This window comes from Cydia strobilella, chromosome 1, assembly GCF_947568885.1.
Source record: "Cydia strobilella chromosome 1, ilCydStro3.1, whole genome shotgun sequence".
Taxonomy (NCBI): domain Eukaryota; kingdom Metazoa; phylum Arthropoda; class Insecta; order Lepidoptera; family Tortricidae; genus Cydia; species Cydia strobilella.
Window position 1 is genome coordinate 11,032,425 of NC_086041.1, and position 27,551 is coordinate 11,059,975.

At 38.6% G+C, this 27,551-nt stretch overlaps 1 protein-coding gene across 3 annotated transcripts in view; it reads left to right on the plus strand.

Annotated features, from left to right (window-relative positions):
- The window catches only part of LOC134740945 (rho guanine nucleotide exchange factor 17), a 186,034-nt gene that overhangs the window by 128,955 nt on the left and 29,528 nt on the right, over positions 1-27,551 (plus strand). For all 3 annotated transcript variants that reach the window (XM_063673628.1, XM_063673610.1, XM_063673619.1), the window contains exon 4: positions 26,773-26,850. In XM_063673628.1, coding sequence (XP_063529698.1) covers positions 26,773-26,850 — 78 coding nt within the window. The remainder of the gene's footprint in view (positions 1-26,772; positions 26,851-27,551) is intronic.

Below are 27,551 nucleotides of genomic sequence, written 5' to 3' on the forward strand. Positions count from 1 at the left end.
TAATTGAACAAACAAAGATATTGTGTCCGTCTACATTTTCCCCCTCTCTTTCCCTTACTTAATTACTATAAAAAAGCCTGGCCTGGCTTGGGGAGTTAATTTAATTATCCACTTTAGCAGTTACCGAACAAACGCAATAAAGATCACAATATATTTAAAAATATAAGGTAGTTTTTCATATTTAGTGCGCTATATCCGCCCAATTGTTAACACCCTGTCACCTCTATTGCCAATTACGTAAGTTTACAGATGGCATTGCTGGTTTACTGATGAGACACTGACGAGCACTTGGACGTCTACCTTACCTAATAGATTTTAAAATGCTCGGAGATCGTCTTTCCTCTTAAAGCGGTAAAGCTCATAGCGTACGCGCAACATTTGGCTCAGGCAGATACCGACAGCGGTGGCGGTCACCTCCAAATAGGTCACTGTGTCAAGGCCATCAGAGAACTTTTTATTGTCACGGGCACAGATGTTTATGTCGCAGCAGTCGTGGCACTAAACTCTGTTTATAAATCCAAGATGTTTCTAAGAACGTATGAAACCGGTGTGGCGTTTGTCGCTACCGAAACTGAAGTTAAGGAATATTTTAGTATTTCGAAATTAAAAATAAATTAGAAACCAATGTTTTCTAGCAATGAATACAATAGATTAGTTTTTACAGTCCAATCTCGTAAAAATAATAATGTTCGTCTCTTCTCATTAGGTACCTACCTACGCCAGACCGTCAAATTTCAAAGAAAATTAATACTGTAAAGATCATCCGGGACATAAAGCACAATTAAGATCAAGAGCAATGAAAAGGATTTTGTGTGTGAATTTTCGTATTCGTGTATTTTGGATATCGATTGCGTTTTCTTTATTCTAGACCATTTTCAGACTAGCATCTTTTTATGCGCGTGATGTGATAAAGATAAAAGAATCCGTCAGTTAGGTACGATAAATCCTTTTGCCTGCCTATACCAGTGGGGTGACACACTGGACCTTTCGGGCGCTCTCGGCTCCGTTCGGCTCAGCATTGCAACGAGCAATTATTAGGGTTGGTAAAACAGTCATTTCAATGTCAATAATTTCTGTACGGTTGTATTAATATTTATTCTGTGCCTATATACGTGGGTGTACTTCCGTTTGGCCCAAATTCCTTTCGCCAAATTTCACTTCCCAACAAACTTATCGCAATTGTTTCATTTCCCAAATGAATCTTTGGCAAAGTTACACTTCGCATTTAATTTATTTGGTCAAATTATCATTTGAGATGATTTTACTTTGTCAAATGTTATTAAGGCAAAAACTTACTTAGCAAACGTTTTATATTGGCTAATATTATATTCCAAAAAGATGTTTGATCAAATTGTCACTTCGCAAATTTGGTAAATAGGCATCTCTCTACTGAGAAAAAATGTCCCCAAGTTTTTGGTCCATTTAGATACGTTTCCAGTACAAGCTTCTATGACCATAACATAAAGGACAAACAAAAATTGTATGAAATTTTGGGGACTGATTTCTCATATTAGGGTCGAAAGAGCTCGTGATTCTGACTGGAAATAATATAAAAATTCACAATTCCCAATACAGGTTGTGTTATTTTTCCAGATTTCGCAAATCTAGCTTCTATTACCACAGACAGGCCAATTCGAACGAGCACCTGACATCAAAACCATGTAAATCTTAAGCCATGCAATATTCTGGGAAATGTAAGTTATGCCTAATGATATATTGGAATGGACTAAATAATATTTGGTAAAATGAAGTTTGACTAAGTAATTAGAACAGTATTGCTAACTGAAAAATTGCGATAAGTTGTTTAAGCCAAACATTTTTTTGGGAAATGATAATTTGCGTAAAATAGTTCGGGATGTGATACTTTGGGAAACGTTTTTGGGCCATTCGTTGGTAAACCCTATACATGTCTATAAACGTTAACAAAAACGAGCTTGACACGTAGATAATAAACTTTAGGCTGAGTAGGGTTGCCAGGTAACCGGAAAATCCGAGTTGTCACTGAACTTGACATCTTTGTCTCGGAAAGACATTATTAATGTCTCGCATTTAAATGTCTAACCCCCTTATTGATAAAACTTTAAAAGCCTCAATTAGTTAATTTATGTTTTATCCCTTATTACAAATACAATGGCAATTTAAGACACACTATTAATAGCAAATTGAAACTTGTAACGCGTTTTTTGAATATCGCCATAAAGGCCATAGCAGGATAAGGGAATAAAAACCGGCCAAGTGCGAGTAGGACTCGCGCACGAAGGGTTCCGTACCATTACGCTAAAAACGGCAAAAAAATCACGATTCTTGTATGGGAGCCATACTTAAATATTTATTTTATTCTATTTTTAGTATTTGTTGCTATAGCGGCAACAGAAATATCTGTGAAAATTTCAACTGTCTATCAATCACGGTTCGTGAGATACAGGCCCTGGTGACCGACGGACAGACAGACAGCGGAGTCCTAGTAATAGGGTCGTTTTACCCTTTGGGTACGGAACCCTAAAAATGGCCTTCATGATTAAGAGTAGTGTTCCGTACAAAACTTTCTTCACGGAACACTTATGGGATCACTTCGGTTTCGGTGTTGCAAATCGGTTAAATGCGTTTTTTTCCTATAGCTACTTACATCTAGTAGTATAATTGTGCCATTTTTCGTTGTAAAATTCCCAGTGGTTCAGCCCGGAATAAATAAAATCCGACTTCATTAAATATGACTTTTCTTTAAAACTAGTAAACTATCATACCATCATTTTTTCCTACAAGTCCAGGAAAGAAATTTTTTTTTTTAAATTTTGATTTACGTGTTTTTTACAGAAATTTTAAACTCTTCTCAAAAGACTCAATTTTCTTTCAGGACATATATACTTTTTAATTAACCAAAATGAAACCGTCCGCTTGGCAACTACGCCAATTCTTGGGATTAGTTGCCAAGCGGACCCCAGGCTCCCATGAGCCGTGGCAAAATGCCGGGACAACGCGAGGAAGATGATGAATTAACCAAAATGAAAAAAAGATGGTTTGATAAAGTACCTATATTAGTTTTAGAGAAAAGTCATATATATTTCATGAATTTGGATTTTATTTTTTCCCTGCTGAACCACTAAGAATTTTTCAACAAAACTTGGCACAATTGTACTACTAAATGTAAGTAACTATAAAACAAAAACTCAGCTCTTAATCATAAAAGCGCATTTTTTCTTCCCTTATCCTGCTACGGCCTTTCCACCAAAGCTTGACTCAACCCCATGCAAGCGAAATGACCCGGACTTGATAAACCAACCATTGGCAACCCTCAGTTTGAGGTCGTTATTAAAGAAAGACACGTGTCCACGTGCTTACGTATGCCCGAAAGAAATTTAACATAACATGAACTGAAAGCGTAATTGAGATGGCTTATAAAGATGATGTGGCATAAGCAAATTGATGCTAACCATTTCGACATTTATTTTATTGGAAAAGGGTCTGTATTTTGCACAGAGTAAGGCTGATTTTTCAAATAAATCACTTAGCAAATGCGATCTTGTGAAAGTCCCTACGCGTATTTCCTTTCCTCGCGAATAATAAATAGCAGATACCTAATATTATTTCGATGCCGTTGACGTTTCAACATGATTTATGACGTTTCGTCATAAATCATGTTTTTTCTCCGTCTTGACATAGAATAAATATAATAGTACTATATGTACAGAAGGCTCACTGTATAACAAAACCCCTGTTTAGGTATAGCCAACGGGCTTAAACATTGCCGATTGGACATATTGTACTTATGTAAAGTCACAGTCAGCATTTTTGTCATTGTTCCTGCAACCAGCTGCGATGGAGTGTTTACTTGCCTTAGACATATTTGTATGCGGCACCAGATCTGGTGACGGCCGCGCGACGCGGTGTGACACGTCAGACCGACCGGCTAGCATGAGTTGCGTTCTCGCGCGCGAATCCATACTTGAAGTCACGCTAGATGCAGCAAGCAGCAAGAACGCAACTCATGCTAGCAAGCAGGTCTCGGTTATACCCGCTTTAAATATTGCAAACTCGTATAGTAGCCGTCTAAGATATGTTTACACTTTTGCATTCCTTTGTGATAAGGCGATAAATGTAAACATATTCTTGATGTCTACTGTACCTAAATATTTATGATCTGCATGGACCTGAAATTTTATTTACCTTGTTCAGGTACATTCTTTGACGACCGGTATGGCCTAGTGGGTGGGTGACTCTGCCTGTGAAGCCGATGGTCCTGGGTTCGAATCCCGGTAAGATCATTTATTTGTGTAATGAACACAGATATTTGTTCCTGAGTCATGGATGTTTTCTATGAATTTAAGTATTTGTATAAGTATTATATATATCGTTGTCTGAGTACCCACAACACAAGCCTTCTTGAGCTTACCGTGGGACTTAGTCAATTTGTGTAAGAATGTCCCTATAATTTTTTTTTTATTCTAATCAGGCTCTCTCTCTCTCTCTCTCTCTCTCTCTCTCTCTCTGTTTGTGCCAATTTGGTGTGTCCTGTTACAAAATTATCTGCTAAAATACTTTGTCTTAGTTTTGACATTTTATAACACGTATAATTGTACCGAACAATATTGTATTATATCTAACCTTATAGTCTTTCTTAACGAGAATAATGAAATATATTTCTGATAAATATTTTCTAAATGGCTAAAGGGTACAACATTAATCGCTATAAATACTCGTACCTATTCTTGAAAGATACTCTTCCACGAAATAATTATTCATCTTTGCTTGAATTTAAGAAGAAAAGTTTTTCCAACCATATTGTAGAACAAAACAAACAATCCAATTATACCAAAACAACTCAAGCTCGTTCGGATCGTTCGACGGCGAATTTTACAGTTGTAATAACATAAAGAATCGATTACGGCGTCGTAAACGGGTGTTCCGCTTTGTCGCCAACATTGTTTTAGTTACAATTTACAATGCTACCAGTTACCACAGACTTAAATATGTATAGACAGCGTATGCATTCCTGTGAAAACGAGCGTGCCCATTTCACTCAGGTATGTTCAGGGCCAATTAGGGCTTAGTGACGCATCTGCTCAATCCGACATGATTTTTAATTGTCTTTTGTTGGTTAATATTTTTGTAGATACTGATATTGATTAAAATTAGATTCAATGGTCAGTAAGATATCGATAGAAGCACCGTTATTATGTGTAAACGACGTTATTAATTAACCGTGGAAGTGACACATTTCGTGTATTTGTATTTTGTAAATAATGTTCTTCAACGCGCAAAATCGGTGAATATTAGTCGCAAAGTCCATAGCTGGTCAAAGGCCTGTCTAAATAATCTCCACAACGACAGATTCCATGGTAATACAGATCGTCACTTTTTCTTGGACGTCTAATTAACCATCTAGATCAGTTACAATGTAACAAAGCTATATTCCGACAAGATTGTAGAAAATTATTGAGGACGCCACTTCCTACGTAATGTCACATTATTGACGTAAAACAACAATTTAGTATGGAATTTTTTTAGTTCCATTTTATTTAATTTCTACTATTTTATGTCGCACTATACGACAACAGCTTTCGTTAACGCTTCGTACTTTGCCTCAATCTCCTACGTTTCCATTATTTAGGTATCTTAACTTTATTGCATAAATGTAAAGTTAACATCTGTGATGTTCACTCGACATTCGTTCAGCTGCTATTACAATTCAGTTCTTAATTTGACGCCCGGGCTGAGCACGGTAGCATTTTTATCGCCTGTCACCATGCCTGTCACGTTCTAACAAGTATGTAAGTGCGAAAGTGACAGGCATAGTGACCGGTGATAAAAATGTAACCATGCTGACATCGCTGGAGACTAACAGAACTCCGCTTAAACATGATATGTTACCTAAAATACTTTTTTGTTTGATAATCAATGTAATGTCAGAATTTAATTTCATTTTTTCTACATATCAACAGAGTGGAAGAAAGAACCGCGATAATGAATTCCATAAATTATGAATATAATGGCGTTGAAAATCTTTTTAGGTATAGATTTTTTCGTCTTCCGTCTATTATTAAATATAACCAATACGTGGGTCAGCGTATTTAACCCAAAAATCAGGGCATACATATTTTATTGCATTTTCGGGGTCAGGAATGACAGGATAGTAAGGGAAAAATAATGAAAAAAATTGGTTATACAAATACTATATTTAATTTAACAAAAATGTTAACAAATAAACATGTAAAAAAAAGTACAAAACAATATATGGATATTATTATTTTTGTTAAAATGGTCTTAAATTATGTTAGTAGACCTTTCCTGAATTTTAATTGCATTACATTCATAGCTCGGTAAATACTATAAGGGGTACATTCATAAGGCAGCAACATTTCTCTCGGGGCTCCCCAAAAAGATACAAAGATATATATATATATATATATATATATATATATATATACATTTATCTTGCTAGTTTCTTCGTGATACTGCTCAAAAAAGGATCAGATGTTAAGAGCAATCTATTCAAAACATATTATTATATTGCTTTTGTAAAAAATTGCGGCTGTAACATTCCCATCCCTGTATAAAAATAAATGGAAAGGTTTATTCCGCGCTTCTTCAACTTCTTCGGATAATGAGCCAATTGCTAACAAGGTATAATATCATGACCCAATCAATATCGTGTGCATTATGGAAGTCATTGGTTACCAACTATAAAATTTTATACGAGTTTATAGTTGGGACGTTTTCTTGCAATGGGAAGTAAATCTTTCAGTGTCGATTTCGCGCTCACTTGAAATAATTTTCAAAATAACAGAATATGGTATGATTAACATTTGACCAGCAAATAAGATTTCCTGTACCTACTTTATTACTTTCTCTCAAATTTTGCGTTCTACGTCTTTTGCTTCGATCAATCAGGTCGTCAAAGGACTTTGATGAGCGAGTGCCGTGACTTAACATCGTTTGATATATCTATAGTTTCTTGTAACCGATTATTATTCTTCTTTAAAAAAGCATCTTCATGTCGAGCAGCTTCTGTCCACTCCACTTTCACTTGATTTTTGCTTTTAAACCACCAAATGTCCACAAAAACTCGTTTTGTTTGGTCGCTTGGGAAAGAAGCCTTTTGTATGTGGTATTTTTTCCACAAAATCCAGTTTTTTTCCAATATACTTCTTAGAAAACTCTTTACCCATATTATAAATGGCAAGCCTAGTAACAATGTGTACTCTAGATCCACATAAAACAGAGAAAATAAACGCAGCATAAGGTGGTTTAGGAAACTGCGACCCGTGAGTAATGCACAGAGATTGTACCCAAGTAAACCGTCCAGGATTAGATGTATGCTTTCCTCAAAAAGGGAGGTCCATTTGACATATAAATAACATATGTCATATCACATGTCCTGAATACACAGAACCCGACATTGCGTTGTCCATTTTGGAAAAGGAAATATGTAAGTACCTAAACTATAACAATAATATGCGAGTACGAGCAAGATGTAGTAAATTACGTTCTCTATGGCGCTTACATCACTACCAAACTGATGGTAGCCGTACTGGTACGAGTAAATACCTAAACAGTTTTATTTCTCTTAAGGTTAGGGGTAGCGATTTTCTGCCAGTGAATCTTTATTTAAGGTCCAGCTGAAGAATTAAATTTCCGACCCATTTCGTACCTTGTCACAGTGACAATCAATATGAAAGTCGCTAGGGACCTCATACTATTGTCACCGCGACAAGGTACGAAATGGATCGGAAATAAAATTCTTTAATTGACTAGTGACTGTATAACATTTATGTCATTTAATTCTTACTGAGATAAATCTAACAGCACCTAGGTGCTATTATAGGTAGGTATTAGGTAGGTTAGATGCTATTATTTGACAAGCCTGTTGGGCTGCAGCCTGACTAAGAAATTACATATAACGTCGATTAAAGAGAAACAAAATCATAAAGTCTTCCTCAAGTACGAATTACGACTAAAAGGAAATAATATCTTAAACATGCGTGTGGGCATAAATTCTTCGTAACCGGGTCAAGGGTGCACTTACTCGTAAAGTCGGTAACGGTCATCTCTCTGGAAATTACCGGATTTATTGATTATCGTTTCCCGCATTTTAATAGTATTTTTCAAACTGGAAGGGTACGATGATAGAAAAGATGTCATCTTCATACAATTTATAACCTTACATCCCAAATGTCGCAAAATTGTATTGAATCTATCATCGTACCCTTCCAGTTTGAAAAATACTATAGTCGATATTTTGACATTTGGGATGCTGAACGAGTAAAGTTAAAATAAATAAGTCCGAGTGAACACGTAAATAAGGTGCCCTAATATCAGCCATGTAAGTGATGAGGGTCACTTTTTGATAGTGGGACTGCTCGGGGTGGCTAGTGAATTAGGGCCTTTCAAATGAGGGCAAAGCCGCCGAAACTGTAATGCCGTAAGGTCCCATTTAAAAGGCCCTAATTCACTAGCTTTCCTGGGTGTCATGCTTCAAAACTGTATCACCGAATTAGGCGTGTCACCAAATAATGCGAGTTTACCCTAGTATACCGTGCAAAAAGAATAGGAAACTACCAATATATCAAAAGAGAAGAAGATATCGAACTCGTTGTGTATCGCGATAACTAGCTTCTTATAACATTTACTAAATAAATATCTGTAACATTAAAGTAACATCGATAACAGACATGTCGATATTTTATTTTGTCAATCACTTTAGTTTGCCAGAATAATGTCTGATAATGATTAAATTACTGAAAAAATAGAGTTATAAAAAAATAACGCTCTTGACAGATAAGAACAACAACCAACAAGGCCTAGTTTCCCCTCTGGGTTGGAAGGTCAGATGGTGGTCGCTTTCGTAAAAACTAGTGCCTACGCTAATTCTTGGGATTAGTTGCCAAGCGGACCCCAGGTTCCCATGAGCCGTGGCAAAATGCCGGGACAACGCGAGGAAGATGATGAACCCTCTTGACAGATAGATAAGTAAGGACAAATACATATTGTTTAAAGTTCCTAATATAACATATTTTAGTCAAAAACTGACACTACCCAGAAAACGAGCCGTCAATTTAAAACCCGGTTAAGGTTGAAAACATTGCTCAATTCCTTTGCATCAAAAATACCTAGAGCTTTCGCCATACGAACTGAACAATATACACTGTCTGCCAGCAACACTCACGTACTCGCAAGATTATGATTTGCACACCTGAAATGAAGACTTTACGTAACCGTTATAAAGTATCCTTTAGTTAGACAAAAGCGTTTTGTTACAACTCCTATTCCCTTCCCACGAATCTTTAGTTCAAAGCTTGCGTATTTGGAATAAGGTCGATTTCAGTATAAATATGTTACGAGAAATAAGATTTCAGAAAAGTTACTAATGTGTATTGGGTTCATTGTTCGTTCTTAGTACATCTTTCGTCGACTAACCATTGCGCATTACTTTTGTATTATGAGAAATACGCCGTAGAATGATCCTATTGATCAGGGAAAACTATATTCATCGATATTCAAATGTAAAAAATAAAACACCAACGTTATGATTGTAATGTAATGTCCTTTAGGTGAACCTTCGGGTGAAGAATATCGTTTTTCAGTAAGCTTTGTCTCATCAACCGTCATAGATAGAAACTTGAAATGTTCACTACTCGTATTTCTATTGCTGCTATGAAAACTGAAATACACACAATGTTAAAATTAGAGTCCCCGGCAAGCTCGGCCGAATTGCACCTTCCCATACAAACGTAGTTCCGCTCTCATTTTAAAACTACGTGTTGGATTGTAATGAAACTTTGCACAAACTATGACATGAGGTATATCTAGGTATGAAATTAGATTATATAGCTCCAGTTTATAAAACAGACGATAGAGTAAAATAAAATAAAATAAAAACAAGTTTTGTATGAAAAATTTAAAATAGCTGTTTTTTATGGTATCTGAAGCTACATAAGCTAATTACAGACATAGATATACCTCATCTTATTGTAAATACAAAGTTTCAGAGCAACCTAGCTAGTCGTTTTAAAATGAGAGCGGAACTACGTTTGTATGGAGAACCGAGCTTGCCGGAGACCCTTAAGACAAAATTTATTATATCGTAATGTTTCCATCAATTTTAATAAACCTATTTATTTAACTAGATGATTCACAAGTCACAAGGCAAGGATTGGTTTCTTTCGGCTAAGTCATCAGTGTCCGGAAAAGTATGGTTCCACCATTTGGCTTGATCGTTACCCATTCGTGTAAACGAAACCCGGGACGTGAAAATGACAGAGAAATATTTAATTTAGGATAAACCAAAGAGCTTTTATTCAAGCGAGAAAACCGTCTAGTCCATTCCTTTGAATCACGATAATACGACCTTGAATGATTATTTGATTTTGTGTCGCAGTGCGTGAGTCAGTCATAATAAGTCAATAATGGATGCGACGGAATATCAGCGTCGGCCAATTGGCCACCATGATGAGGGGTAATGTTCTGTTTATTTTTTTGTTGTATTTTGTACGGGTTGATTCTCCTGAAAGTATCTTAACAACTGCTTTTAAGGCAATACAACGTTCCATCAGTCACTCGGATGAGAATCACCCGCAGAAAGAAGCGGAAATTCTAAGGTAACGCGTCACACTAGGTCGAATCTCGCTCCTGAAAAGTACGGGTTAAACGGGATATCCAGCTCGTATAAAAGGTACCTAATTGAGACAACCTTTTAATTAAAATGTATAGTTAAGTAATGCAATGCCTTGTCATATTTTTCACTACTAGAGTGTAAATAGAGATTTTTTATATTTTTTTTAGTTTGATATATGTGCGTAAGTGTATTTTACTCGTCCCAGGGGTCTCTCGGTCACCTAATGTCTTGTGAAGAATCTATCGGGACGCGACTTGTGCAAAATTACATTACCGCACTTGTATCATTATTAGATCATTAACAACAAAGCTATGGAAAATAAAACTTTTAGGATTTACGGTAAGAGGCACTTAAAGGTAATAACTATTTGTTTTACAAGGGGGCAAAGTTGTTGTTTAACCTCTCGTGTTAATATTGATACCCGAGCAAGCGCAAAATGGCATCTTGAGCATTGCTACGGTTTCAAGACACGAGGGTTATATAAATTTTGCCACCAAGTGAAACACAAATTTTTTAACCACACCAACACAAGGAAAATACGTTAGTATTTTCAAAATCTCAAACAAAATCAAAGCAAATAAGGAAACAACTCAACATTTTACCACAGAATAACTAATAGTACTACCGTAATTTTACACTTGATTACTTTGCATCACATGTGGATAAAATAAAGCTTTCTTATACATTTTTGAACAATCAAGAGAGCCTATACCAGCTGGTGTGGTGAAAAATCATTTAAAACTGTACTTAATTACTTAGACGATGAAGAGAAACTAACCACACTACAAACTTTAATGTTTTGTTAACGTCCGTAAACATATCGCCGCCTAATTCCTAACTTTGATTGACAGATTTGTTCTCCAGACTAGCTACAATGCCTAAACAAAAATACATGCAAAAACACACACAATAAGCAAAGGACATAACTAGGTAACTACATTAATATGAAAAAAAAAATAGTTATTTGTTATACAAGGGTGCAAAGTTGTATTTTACCCACGAGTGTAGAATTAAAACACGAGAAGTAATAGTTATTTGTTATACAAGGGTGCAAAGTTGTATTTTACCCGCGAGTGTGGAATTGAAACACGAGCAAGCGAAAGGATTCTATAGTTGAACCACGAGCGAAGCGAGTGGTTCTAAAATAGAATCCTGAGCGTAGCAAGTGTTTTAACACACGAGAAGTAAAATACATTTGCACCCGTGTGTAACACAAAACTTTTCACCTCACTATAGCGAGGAAAGTGCAACATCCACAGGCGTTAGATCATCTTCATCACTGAAATCGGCTTTCCGAGCGAGTGAGGGGAAAAAACAATTATTTTGAAAAAGTGTATTTCATTGTCATCAATAAAAATAAAACCATATTTATTTAACATAATGCACTGGCAAAAAAATCGAAAATGACCGAATCTTTGATATCTTTCATTTCAACAAGGTTGCGGCACATACGTCTAATCTCCGGGACGCATATTTAGATAATATAATACAATTTTAATATTACTCTCAGTGCGTCTCGCTTGTTACTGCGTTCGTCCGACAAGGCTCTGAGATAAGTCTTAATCCCCCGCTTAGTTATAGTTGTCGGTTGTCAGGTTACGGTAGAGTCGTGTCTCTTATGTAAACATGCGACCTTTAGTAGGCTTACGGAAATGTTGAGGCTAGCAATTGCGAATTTAAAGTTAGTGACTTGCCTTTTTCACAAGCTTTCTTTTATCAATTCGTATGGGTACAAAATGTGTACTTATTTGTTCTAGTGCAGGGCTCGCGAGCCGCATGCGGCTCTTTGGAGGTACTATTGCCGCTCTTTAAGTTACCCAAAAAATTAACCCTTGTGTTTCCTACACCAGTGAAAACAGCATTTGCGGCTCTGATCTTCCTAAAACTGGTGATTTCTAATGCAGTTAGCTCTACTTCTCAAAAGTTTGCCGACCCCTGCATGTAATAAAAGATGTGTGTAATAAAAAGAAAGAAAAATGAAAAATCTATGGAAATTTTCAAAGTGACAGGTTTCCGTTTCTTTATGGCTATCACCAGTTTAGCACTGACATAAACGCTATCAAGAACGTAACTTACTTTCTATGGATCTCGCTCATACTCGCATATTAGTGCGAGCGAGATGTATAGAAAGTAAATTAAGTACGTAGATGTCAGCGTATAATTATGTCAGTTTTGACACTTTCACTGACTAATGGTACGGGTAATGTACTAATCATTATCTTATATCTAAGACTCGATCTCGTGACAAAAACGGTGATAACGAGTGAAAGGGACAGATAACAGGACTAATAAGCTTAACGCAAGTTGAATGAACTCCTTGCCGGGGTTTTCTTGGGGAAATATATTATGGGTTCTTTAAAAAAGGGCTATACTCATAGATTGTTAAAGAGTCGGTTTACGCACGTGGCACCACAGGAGTTGCAAGCATTCATTAGCTACGCTATCCGCTTACCATCAGTGAAGCAGTACGCTTTTTAGGGTTCCGTACCCAAGGGGTAAAAACGGGACCCCATTACTAAGACTCCGCTGTCTGTCTGTCTGTCTGTCCGTCTGTCCGTCTGTCACCAGGCTGTATCTCATGAACCGTTATAGCTAGACAGTTGAAATTTTCACAGATGATGTATTTCTGTTGCCGCTGTAACAACAAATACTAAAAACAGAATAAAATAAATATTTAAGTGGGGCTCCCATACAACAAACGTGATTTTTTGCCGTTTTTTGCGTAATGGTACGGAACCCTTCGTGCGCGAGTCCGACTCGCACTTGGCCGGGTTAATTTTTTCACCCGACATGGTATTTCCAAAGTTGAGATAAGGAATAAGAAGGTAGGTACATTATTTGAGCAGAGGAGTCTTTTCATTATATGAAAGCGTTTACTAGAGATGCAATAAATATTATAATTATATTAATTATTATTAACAGCAAAACACACTAGGTCTTGAGTAAACGATTTATTTTAACTCGATACACAACAATGCTTGACCGACGCTTCCGTGGATCCGGCGCCAAGCCATCTTGACAGCTCGCGCTCATGACAACCGGCCTGTCAGTTAGGGGCGCGTTCCGAACTCCGCTAACAGTCGGCCATCTGACCAAATAACCTTCGCCCTCGAAGGTGTCTTCCACCCGTGCCGCGCTGAACTTCACCACTCACCACCACACTTCACAGCTCAGCTCAGCAGCGGTAGTTAGCTCACTAGCTCTGTGAACCAACCAAACAATCTGAATGCGTAGCCCGTACAAACCGTTTTTGTTTCAAAAGCCTTTCCACTAACTTTCTACATCAACTATTAAAGTCTCTAATAAGTAATAACCTATAATATTATCTCTTTTATCACGATAAAAACAGACTGCTATAATTTACTTTTACAGTTTACATACTTTTAGAAACTTCCCTTAGTCAACTTCAAGACTTTGAATAATAAATGTCAGGTATTAGGTTCAGGTACTAAATCAAATTTATCATATCATTATTAAATTTAGATCCTTCTAAAATGATGCACGACTTGCGTGATCAACTGATCGCAAAACAGAATAGGTATGCACCACACTGCTTTATTAACGAGAAAAAGGAACGGGCTCACATCTGACGTCAGTGTTGTAGATGATGCGTGCTCCACGCAGGACCAGCACAAGAGACGGTGCTCGCTCGGCTCGCTGGGCATCGGCCGAACAACAAGCGCACAGCTCCACATCCATGGCCGCCTCCAATACAGCACATGATAAAAACCTGGCATCACAGCCTCTCCAACTCTGTAATACATATTAATGCTCTAAACGTTCCGTTATACAACAAGGAACACTATGCCTTCAAAACAAACTGTGTCTTTCGTAGTCCAACCTACAAGGTAAAACATTAGGTATTACAATTTCGACATTTGCACCTTCTAAACAGGCTGCATAACATTTAAACATTTCATATATCATAAAAAGACCACAGTGATCTGATTTCTAATAATATCAATGTTGTATTCATCAAAACTCAAATTAAGTCATTAAGCCTTGCTAATTATTACTCTAACATGATTATGGGTCATCTAACCTTGCTTGTACTTTATATTATATTTTGCCTTACCAGCATCAACTTTGTTACCATTCCTCGATGTTCATCTCAAGCCTAGCCATAGGCGTGAGGGAGTTCGCAGACATCATCACCGCACCATGGCAGCATTCCCTGGTCACTTCGTCAACCAGTGCGGAAAGCACCGTTGTCCACGTCTCTCAAGTCTTGCACGCAGAGTAGACACTGAACATTTCCGCCCGAAAGCGCAGTAGCGTCGTGAGAACAGGCATCACCGCATAAAGCGTCGTGAAAACAGGCATCACCGCATAAAGCGTCGTGAAAACAGGCATCACCGCATAAAGCGTCGTGAAAACAGGCATCACCGCATGTAGCGTCGTGAAAAGAGACATTACCGCACATAGGCGTCATTGGACCTGGCGTCACCGCAAGAAGCGTCGTGACTACAGGCATCACCGCACACAAGCGTCGTGAAAACAGACATTACCGGCATTATTGCACGTAGGCGTCATGACTACAGACATCACCGCGCATAGGCGTCGTGAAAACAGACATCACCGCATAAAGCGTCGTGAAAACAGGCATCACCGCATGTAGCGTCGTGAAAAGAGACATTACCGCACATAGGCGTCATTGAACCAGGCGTCACCGCAAGAAGCGTCGTGACTACAGGCATCACCGCACACAGGCGTCGTGAAAACAAGCATCATCGCACATAGGCGTTATTGAATCAGGCGTCACCGCAAGAAGCGTCATGACTACAGGCATCACCGCACACAGGCGTCGTGAAAACAAGCATCATCGCACATAGGCGTCATTGAACCAGGCGTCACCGCAAGAAGCGTCGTGACTACAGGCATCACCGCACACAGGCGTCGTGAAAACAAGCATCATCGCACATAGGCGTCATTGAACCAGGCGTCACCGCAAGAAGCGTCGTGACTACAGGCATCACCGCACACAGGCGTCATGAAAACAAGCATCATCGCACATAGGCGTTATTGAATCAGGCGTCACCGCAAGAAGCGTCGTGACTACAGGCATCACCGCACACAGGCGTCGTGAAAACAAGCATCATAGCACAGAGACATGTGAAAACATACGTCACCGCAAGGAGCGTCTTGACAACAGGCGTCACCGCCCAACGGCGTGTGAAAACATACGTCACCGCATGGAGCGTCGTGACCACAGGCATCACCGCCCAACGGCGTATGAAAACATACGTCACCGCAAGAAGCGTCGTGACAACAGGCATCACCGCCCAGAGGCGTGTGAAAACAGGCTTACCCTCTTGCGAGTCTGAAGCTGACGGCTTACTGTTCAACTCATCTCATTGCCAACCGCAATCATGTCTTCGAGCTCAGGCCACCGAGTAGCCTCATTTCACATTATGCCGCATCAGCCGTGTCAGCATTTCTCGCTAGCAGCAATACGCCGAACACATGACACTCTTGCATATGTCCCTCTGAAAACATATTAAGGGCAGTAAATTGGTTCATGCAACCACGTAACACCGATGGCTTTATGCAGCTTTATGTTGTTGCATACCACTCAATCATGTTCCATTATATAATTATTAATCATCTGATAAACATATTTTAAGAAACTCCCAAAGTACAAAAACATTTATTCATACTTCAATTTAATTATTTTACTGGACTAACATGTCAATCCTAAACTCAGTTACTCTAGCCACATAATCTCAGGGCTAGAACACTTAGTAAACACACTCTTATTTTTATATTTTCTGAAGAAATTTACGAATCGCAGATATTTTTTTTTTCATGTTGGTAGTGTATACTACCCATGATGTAAAACATTGCAGTTTTATTACCATCATTCATTACTCCCAAACATTATTAACATTAACCTAACCTCCCTTACTCATAATTCAGGTAAAGGTTGTACTTTAGTGACAGTAATAGACATCACCATGATTTGTAAATTGTTTGTCAAAATCAGACTAACGAGCACTCACCTGATTCAATTGCTCAGGACTTAAAACCCTTAGGTATACATCTCACCATTATTATCTATTAGTCAAATATATTTGACATGTTACAAACTTCTAACAAGTAGTGGTCAACTTTGCCCTTAGTTTATCTTGTGTGAACTTTAAACAATAACCCACCAGCCAACACCATGCTTGTGTTGCATAAGCCAATACTGTAATAAAACCCTTATGCATATCATCATTTCTCGCTGCTAGTAAAAGTCATTTGAGATGTGTCACAGTGGTCAATTTTGTCCTTTTACTTCCTCTCGTGTAAACCAACCAACTATAGGATATATTAGCATCACACTTGTATTAGTTGTGCAGGTCAATATTCCATCACATTTACTATCTGTGAACATAATGTTCAGTTCATCTCCACAATTTTACATACCCCGTTGCAATTATTGTACATGAATAAAATCTTATGAGGTATCTCATTATTCTTTTCAGCTTGTAAATTTCATTTGAAACCTAATCTGTCTTTACTTTTTCTTTGTGAACCAACCAGCTGTTACCATCATATTTGTATTAGTTGCACAAGCCAATGTTACATCATAATAAGTATCTGTGAACATAATGTAAACACACACAGACACACAACTCAAAAACCATATAAAGAGTAAGTATATTTAAGACCACTTAACACACTTTACCATCAGGTGGGTACACTAATCCCGTCATACCAGTCATTTAAATAAATGACAATTTAATAAAATGACTAATTTAGTCACTAAGAAATACCAATCAAGAGATCAGTTGAAACTCAGATGAGATCATGACAATATTAACAGTTAACCATTCAATCTAGGGTAAAGACACCAGTTGGTACACCAGCAAAATCACTGTGCTACAGAAGCTACTAAACTCTGCTTAAAAAGTACTTAATAATAATTCATTACTCATTTCTTACCATAAAGAGAATGTACTAAATATCATTTGAAATTAATTTAAATATTATTCCAATACTTTTTCCCATTGATAGGCATAAAGCTGAATGATCTTATATGACCCCGGTGAACATTAGCAATATTACACCTTATATTACCTAAATGGTAACTAAAAATTCACTCAATACAAATGATTGCTTGTCTCAATCATGATTAATATTGAATTCAGCATTTTTTCAAGACACCAAGTACATTTATTGTACACTATATTTAAGAATTTTAAGATTGAAGATGCCAAGACTAGTTTCATAACTTGAAATAAAAGTCATGTGTCATGTCCCATGGGTCCAAGCATATCATGTCCTATTTTGATTGCTTATATACTTTCTCAATGGCACAAACTAGACTATGTGCATAATCCAATACCACACTTTGAAGGTTCAGGTAACTATTCACTACAACATATTCAAATATACTTACACCTTTCAATTTAAGTATCTCACAGTATTTATTACCTGCTTAGCTATCATAAGCAAACCACTTTGTTGTATTGTAACTTTGTTTCATATGGGCCATGTTCAGCCATACAATATACAATCTATAAATTTGTCTAGCCCGACGTTAACTTCAGATTAGTTGCACCATCAAATGCAATTCATTTCTGCTCTGGAAATTAAACACAAGCACACCACAGCCACACTAAGCCTAGTGTGGTATTACAATAACAATGCATGTTGTGGATACAGTTATCCAATAATAAATCCATACAAATAACACACCAAAGCAGTGAATACCATACCAAATGATATACCTATATAATGCACATTCATGTTATGTATTTGTTTATAGGACATAATCTCCATACATTAAAGATCAAATTCCAATATCATTTTACGTGTTAGGTTATAAGTGGTATTACGCACTTTTAATCACACAAAACGTTCAGTCGGTTTAGCAATTCGACATACCTGCATACAGGATTGGCAGAAACCATCTCCAAATAGTTTTTAAATACTAATAATGTTTCATTTACCACTGGCAATCTTGATCGAGTTGTTGACTCGCCTCGAGCGCATAACTTACCGGCATGCAGGCGGTAATATTACTTACGTACTTTTTCGAAATCGTATGATTTCTAACATTTTACTTCTTTGTTAAATAGGCATTTGTACAATACACATTTCAAACACTTTGCGACCCAAAACTTAGTGCATTTTACCAAAATACGTACGCGTCCATTTAGTGCGTACTTTGATGCTACTTCCAATATTACGATTTCGTACGCGAATCAATTTATTTGATGGAAATATTTTGTGAGCATGCATGTTTCATATCTCACTTCTGAATTATTAACAGCAAAACACACTAGGTCTTGAGTAAACGATTTATTTTAACTCGATACACAACAATGCTTGACCGACGCTTCCGTGGATCCGGCGCCAAGCCATCTTGACAGCTCGCGCTCATGACAACCGGCCTGTCAGTTAGGGGCGCGTTCCGAACTCCGCTAACATTATATAGAAAATCAAAATTTATTTGAAATAATCTAAGAAATCTGATATCTGGTATGTCGTATCCAAAACCATTTCCTGCTCAGCTTGTTTTTCTTGAAATGAATTAACCATAGAGTTAGACCAAGAAAAAACTGCAGAGATTTTAACAGCATAACGCAGTGCCAGTGTTATTTATATACACCGTCATAATTTCATAGAAGTTTGACGTTTAAAATAACACCTGCACTCCGTGTGCTGTCAAAATCTCTTCAGACTTTCCTTGGTTTGACTCTAATAAAATATATTTGACGAAAATAACTGATAGTTTCCACATAATTTACTTGAAAACTGAAAAATAACGCAATATTGTCCTCAACTGACACAAATAAGTAGCGTTAGCATTATTATAGTTGTTATTTAAAGTTTAAATAACATTAAAGTTAAGTTCATTACGAATCTAGCATTACAAATTGTAAAAACCTTATGATTTTAAAATTATGTAGGTATCTATGCTTTTTATCGTAAGCTGCAAAATAATAGTAGATTGTGTTATAGCAAAATGATATATTTACGGCGAGGGCGTACATTGAATCCTAAACGAAGCGAAGGATTCTATAATAGAATCCCGAGAGTAACGAGGGATTCTAAAGTAGAATCCTGAGCGTAGTGAGGGATTCAAGTGTGTTACGCCCAAGATGGAAATAATTTTGCTATCATGTGAAACATACTGCTTTTCACATCACCTATGCTATGATGTAATTATGATGTTTAAAAATATTATTTAAGCTAAAAAAATAATGTGCAAACTTTTTTAAATAGTGTCCTAGAACAGAAAAGTGTTACTTTGATCCCTCCTAGCAGGGAAGAAAAGTGCCACTTTGATCCCTCCTAGCAGGGAAGAAAAAGCCCTTTTTCGAATTGGTGATGTGAAAACATTATTTTTCACAAGGACGGAGTGCTCCCTATTTCGGCAAAGACTTGACCCAGTTCCATTGTCACTCGTGCACAATAAATTATTCACACCAGTAATTTATCTCCTTAAATCTTACACAGTCAAATCATTGACATCACTGACATGTCGGTGTTTTATTATTATATAAATTAAAAAGAAATGGAGCCTATACAGGTACACGACACATCAAACATATTAGCAACTACCTACCTTGTTTTGAATCGGTAATAAAAAAGGCCAACTACTTTCTTGATACGTGTGTGACTCGTGTCATGGTTCTTGGCTGTGCCTACCCGGGATCGCGAATATTTTAGGCAACCGTATTCTGCAGATCTAAAACAGCGCTACTATTTTTCAAAAACTGTTCTCTGAACCTACGGCATCTCAAGTGCATAAATAGGTATGAATTATACAGATATGTTCAACTTGGCGGACGACGACGAGATAAAATATCAATATACTGCTTGGTGTTTATTAAATATATTGTGTTTAGTCAATTCCTTGCGATTAATTATATCCTTCGTATAAAAGCTTTATCCCCGCTGCTACCCGCAATTCTTTCCTAAAGTGTAATTAATGTTATTACGTGAGTGGTCTAATTTAGTAGTTTATTTATTGACCACCGCTATATATTTAATATTATATTTTGATGACTTTTTATTGCTTAAAAATGAATACCTAAAGCACATAAATATTCTAAAACATTACAATTAAACAAAAATATCACTCCTGGGTGCAAAGGTGCCCATGACGCTCGTGATATTCTCGCGTTGAATAGCTATGGACAGGAGAAAGTTTCTCGAACAAACGAGGTTCTTAATAATTGCGTATAATTATATTATTGTTTTATTACTCTTAACGCACGCACATAGGTATTAGGCATGAATCTTCCATAAAAATCTTAAATAAACATTATTTTACAGGAAACCCTTTAATAGTAGTTTATGTGACTGCTACATAATGAAAGGCATTAAAACTCGAGTGTGGGTTTATGAAACGAACGTAGTGAGTTTCATAATAGAATCACACGAGTGTTTTAATGCCTAATTATGTACAGTTACATACACTGCTTTATCTACACACATATTATAAACTTTCTATGATATTTATTTACTAACCTCATATTACAGCCGACATTGGGGCATAGTTGCTCTCTGGCGGAATTCGCGGATATGAGGTGGCGTCTCCGAAATATCTTTATCGCACATTTTACACGAAACTTTTGCTAAAGTTACTTTAAAAACAACCAAACAAATTATTTTTTACGTACAAACTAAATAAAAAATAAACTGCACGTCAAATGGCGGCAAAGAAAACTTTTTTCACGCATGTCACGCATCCGTAGTTTTTTTTATTCAGAGACAAACTAGAGTGGGGGTCGATTGCCATATCGTTCGATACCAACTAACCAGCGAGATTTGTCAAATATGTATGCAATTGACATTTCATTTCGAATAAAACGTCATCTCGACTGATATTAGAATAGAGGTCAAATCAAATTTCTTTGTTTTTCAGAGATGTTCGAAATTTGAATAAAATAATATTATCGAAATCGATCATGGAGACGAAATCGATGTTATTATTTAGCAATAATAACATTTTCACAGATAAAAAATTTGCTGTAACAAAACAGTTTATCTTAATGTTGGCCATTATTTACGGATTTTGAAGGCATCATAGAGGGTTTATGATATGTGTGTAGATAAACAAATGTATATATGTACTCGTACAAATATTGTAAATACGGCCAGTAGCCGTAATGAGTTGCTATCGATCCGGCACGAGGTCGCTGATAACCGGCACGGCAGCCGATCATAACATGATTTTCCCACGTGCCGCGGAAGCACATTGGATCTTCAAAATAGGGATGTGTGTTTTTCTACCTTAAACGTTTGTTAAGGAGTCAAGATTGTAAACTTATGAGTCATCATCATCATCATCATCATGTCAGCCGATAGACGTCCACTGCTGGACATAGGCCTCCCCCAAGGCTCGCCACTCCGACCGATCCTGTGCCGCTCGCAACCACCGAATTCCCGCGACTTTCACCAGGTCGTCGCTCCATCTCGTTGGAGGCCTACCGGCAGTTCGTCTTCCGGTACGCGGACGCCACTCCAGAACCTTCCGGCCCCACCGGCCATCAGTTCTGCGAGCAATGTGCCCCGCCCACTGCCACTTAAGGTTTGCAATTCTGCGAGCTATATCGGTGACCCTAGTTCTACTGCGGATATCATCATTTCTGACTCTATCACGCAGAGAAACCCCGAGCATAGCTCTCTCCATTGCCCTTTGCGTGACCTTGAGCCTTCTTATGAGGCCCATCGTTAGCGCCCACGTCTCAGATCCGTATGTCATCACTGGCAATACACACTGGTCAAAGACTTTTGACTTAAGACACTGCGGCAATTTGGACGAAAAGATACTGTGGAGCTTCCCGAACGCTGCCCAACCGAGTCGGATTCGACGAGTGACCTCTTTCTCGAAGTTGGACCTACCTAACTGGACTGTTTGTCCTAGGTATACATAATCGTCAACAACTTCGAGCGCAGAGCCTCCGATTAATACGGGAGTTGGCACAACATGGACGTTAGACATGATCTTCGTCTTGTCCATGTTCATTTTCAGACCAACTCGTTCAGATACTCTGCTGAGATCAGCGAGCATCGCACTGAGGTCCTCCATGGTCTCAGCCATGACTACGATATCATCGGCAAACCGAAGGTGAGTGATGTACTCGCCATTTACATTGATGCCTCGTCCTTTCCAGTCCAGAACCTTAAAGGCATCCTCCAATGCAGCGGTGAACAGCTTTGGGGAGATTACATCTCCTTGTCTGACTCCCCGCTGCAATGGAATAGGCTTCGAGCTCTGGCCCTGTAGTCGGACGGACATGGTGGCGTTTTCGTACAGACACTTCAGCACTTCGATATACCGGTAGTCGATTTGGCACCTTTGGAGAGACTGCAGCACAGCCCAAGTCTCGATCGAATCGAAGGCTTTCTCGTAGTCCACAGATGCAAGGCAAAGGGGGAGGTTATATTCCTCAGTCTTCTGTATAACCTGCCGCAACGCATGTATGTGGTCTACGGTACTATAGCCTTTACGGAAACCTGCTTGTTCGGGAGGCTGGAAGTCGTCAAACCTGCGTGCGAGACGGTTCGTGATGACTCTCGAAAACAGCTTGTAGACATGGCTCAGAAGTGAGATGGGTCTATAATTCTTCAGCAAGGTGTTATCACCTTTTTTGAAGTAGAGCACCACCACACTTCTGTTCCACGCTTGCGGCGTTTTTCCTTCGCGCATGACGGAACTAAACAGCGTCTGAAGGGCCTTAAGGACTGGTTTACCACCCGCCTTCAGGAGTTCGGCCGTAATTCCGTCATCACCTGGGGCTTTGCCATTCTTAAGTTGTTTGAGAGCCATACTAATCTCGTACAGGCTGACGTCCGGGATATCTTCGGTATAGTGTCGAGTTAGTCTAGCTCTAGGGTCTCTAGCTAGATCCACGACGGGTGCTCGGGTTGTTGTGTATAACTGTCCATAGAACTTCTCGACTTCTCCCAAGAGCTCAGGTTTGGATGAGATGATCCTGCCGTCGTCGGTCTTCAGTTTTGTCAGTTGGCTTTGGCCAATAGACAGATCTCTGGCAAACACCTTCGAGCCTCTGTTGCGCTTGATAGCCTCTTCAATACTGTTAGTATTGAATCGGCGTATATCTCGCTTCAGAGACTTCGAGATCCGTCCGTTGAGCTGCCTATAACGACAAACGTCACCTGACGACTGCAGAATCATCTCACGCCTCACCTCCATGAGCTTGAGAGTGGAGTCCGAGAGTTTCTTGGTTCTTGTACGACGAGTCTTGAAGAACTTGGACCCGACCGTATGAACAGCTTCCACAAACCCGTCGTTGTAATCGTCCAGGTCGCTAGCTAGGCATTCGAACCGGTTTTGAAGTTCGAGCTGAAAGCTCTCGGGGTTTTGGAGCTGGGCCGGTGCCGGGCGGAGCGTAGACTTTATCAGTCGAGATCTCTCAAGCCTAAATTGAATATTCAGTGTGCCTCTTACCATACGGTGATCGCTCCCGGTTTTGACCGAATTGATCACAGAAACATCACTGAATATTTGCTTCTTCGTCGACATGATAAAGTCGATCTCATTCCTTGTTGCACCGTCAGGGCTCACCCAGGTCCACTTCCTGTGCTCACGTTTCCTGAAGAAGGAGTTCATCATATAGAGTCCTTCCTTCTCCATGAAACCAGCCAGTAGGTGGCCCCGGTGATTCCTACGCCCCACTCCAAATTGCCCCACTCTCAGCTCTTCACCGTCTCGTTTGCCCAGCTTAGCGTTGAAGTCCCCCATAACAACTGTGAAGTGAGTTTTGGAGCTATGCATGGCTCTGGAGATATCCTCATACATAGCCTCCACCTCATCGTCGGAGTGTGTCGAGGTCGGTGCGTAGACTTGTATGACCTTCAACGAATAACGTTGGGTCATTCTGAGTACAAGGCACGCTACCCTGTTCGACACACTCTCGATCTTCACCACGTTGTTTACGAGGGACTTGTGGACGATAAACCCGACACCTCCCTGGGACCGTTGTTCGCCCTCCCGGAAATAGAGCAAGTTGCCGGAATTCAGAGTTATCATGTCCTCCCCCTCTCTACGGACTTCCGATAACCCTATGATTCCCCAACGTAACCTGCTTAATTCTTCCTCCAGTTCTAATAACTTTTCGTCGGTCCGCAGCGTACGGCAGTTGTATGTTGCCAGGGCCAAGGGTCGTCGGTTATGGTAGCCGGGCCTCTGCCGGTGATTCACTGTAGCACCCCCTGCCCCGCCATTACCCTGGCCGCTACCGGAGCCAGGAATAGCGGGGCTGCCGGGGACTAGGGGTCTGGGTTTTATTTGTGTCTGCATTATTTTGTTTTTGTTTTTATCCCTTGGGGGGGATTGCCGTAGTCGCCACGCTTGGCAGGCGGGTTGGCGACCGCAGTTTGATAGAGGTAGTTCTCGGAGGACGCTGCTGCCCATCCACCGGATTTCCTTCAGTCGCCTCTTACGACACCCACGGAAAGAGAGGGGGGGGGTGGTGCTATTCTTACCCGGCACCACACGGGTAAACTTATGAGTAGAAAGAATATATTGATATTTTGATATTTCGTTGCGGTGGTTTCGGATCGTCGATTTTTGTTTGTTTTTTGTTGAATGTGACGCAACGGAAAATGATTATCAAATGCTGCTATTGCCAAAAAGTCCAAAAAAAAATTGACAGACCTTTTTGCCCCGTTCTTGCAAATGTTACAAATAATAAAGACAAACTACATTTGGATGCCCTGGTCCTTAGTTTGTAGACATTTAGGTCACATGCAACTAATACCTATACACAGACAAAAGTTAGTATTCTTAGACACGCTACATCGATCGTCTAATTTCTTAAAATACTTAAGGTACGAATATACGAGTAAGTTCCTGGCACTAATTTCTATGATTGCTTACTAATTTAAGAAATAAAGGTGTTAATTGTACTAATTGGTTAAATAAATATATATTAAACTGGCCTCCCGCACTACTTTTTGCGTAGAGGCCGTTAAAATATTCACCTAGGGATTGAATTTCATAATATTATTTTATAAAGAAAGCTTTGCATTACATTTGAAGAATATGCTTAAAATTTTAAGATCCTACCTTAAACGGTTTAAGCTGCGCGTTGTCTATAAGTTTCTATGTGACGGAACTTTTTTATAGATGTAGCGCCTATATAAAACAATTTTACAACGAGCTGCACAATTGCATAGGCACATTATGCATGAATTTATTGAATTGATGAATGACTTGAAGTGGGCATACAATTTTGAGGTTTACTATCAGCGTTGCCTCTTTGCGGAAGCGACTGCCAATTAACTTACCAAATTGGTTTGTTTCTTCAGTGAAGAGTTAGGCTTCGGCTGTGTAAATGAGCAACTTCATCGCTAAAGCTCTCAAATTAAATAACGGCGTACTTTACAAAGCTCCAAGAATACTGGAAATATTGCTATCGCGTTTTATAAATGGTTTGCAATCTATAATCGTTCTTCGCCACTCTTTCTAACAAATATGGTTACAGGTTACACGCCTTTAATAAAACGCGACCCTGGACTCTGAGCAGTACTAACCGACTAGTGACTTGATAAAAAAAGTGCAATAAATATTTAGGGATTCATTTAACAGGGATGCTTCATATAAGAAAGTAAAATAATCAAATTGAAATTTAGTTACAACAGAAGAGAAGAACGATTTTTTTTACTTACTACGTATTTCGTTAGTCAGTTGATGTTTATATTCTTATCTTTTCTTCTTAAAGTAGGTACAGTGAGCATCAAATAGATAGTGATAGTCAAAGTAGCCAAATACTTAGGTATATCGTAACACACCTTAGTTACCATAAAAATAAAGGACGAGTGGAGTACAGATTATTTGGCCACTTTGTGCGTCACCATCTATTTAAGGATGACTGTACAAGCACAGAATTACTATAAACTGTGAAATATTATAGCCGCAGTTTCACAGCTGAAGGTGATAGCGTACCTACTCTACGTTTTGTGGTACATATATACCTATGCAAGCAATTGACAAGTTGACAACCTAGTTCCTTCGGCCCTGCTGTTAAATTTGCGGGTCCAGTATTATTATCACTTTTCATTAAATTAATGAATTTAATGAAAGAAGTATGAATATTAAAACTTCTTTCAGTTGTCTTCTTTTACAAAAGTTGTAATATTCATACTCGTATTTTTATTAATTATGATTCTAATAGTGTTTCATGTTGTTTTAGGACACGCGGACACACGTCGTCGTCGAGTTGTACGACACAGAGAAGTCCTACGTTGAGGCCTTGGAAATTCTAGTTAAGGTGAGATCTTACAATATGATATTTTAAGCAATATCCTCTTTCTTATTGATATGAAGTGTTCAGAAAAGTGAAATACGTATGATACCAATTGATTTCAATGGCAGTGCGTGGAATCAGTTTGACATCATATTTTCGCTTATTTTTACAAGTATCTGTCTCCACTCATTCACCGCATAAGCCTTGCTTTAATCGCCAAGCCTTAACACGTCACGTGTTTTAAGATTTGTAGCGAAAATCTGGTGCAAATGTAATTATCGCTGAATTATATTAACGTGCAAAAAGCTCGCTGTTTCAACAGATTTAAAGGTTTCGAATCATGTCCTTTCATTTTACCCTGACACATGCATGACACGTACTCTTTTGGCTTTTCAAATATATATAATCCTGATATCACACCTTTCTTAATTCCAAAACGATACAAAACCGTCGTGAATATGTTAATACCATTAATGTTCATCATCTCGAGGGCCTGTTACTAATTAAGATGTGGCCCGAGGGCAATTAAGGAAGGTTTGATAAGGGTCCCCATGTAGGCCGCATGTTACCGATAATAGCTGAATGTTACTCAATCTGATACTTACATAAGCTCTTATGGTAATCGTGGTGATATTAAAGAGTATGCACGCTTTCAAAAGGTATATAATCGTGTTACTGTAACGGTTCGTTACATTGGTCTGTTTTTGTTTGCTTGGTTGAAAGTG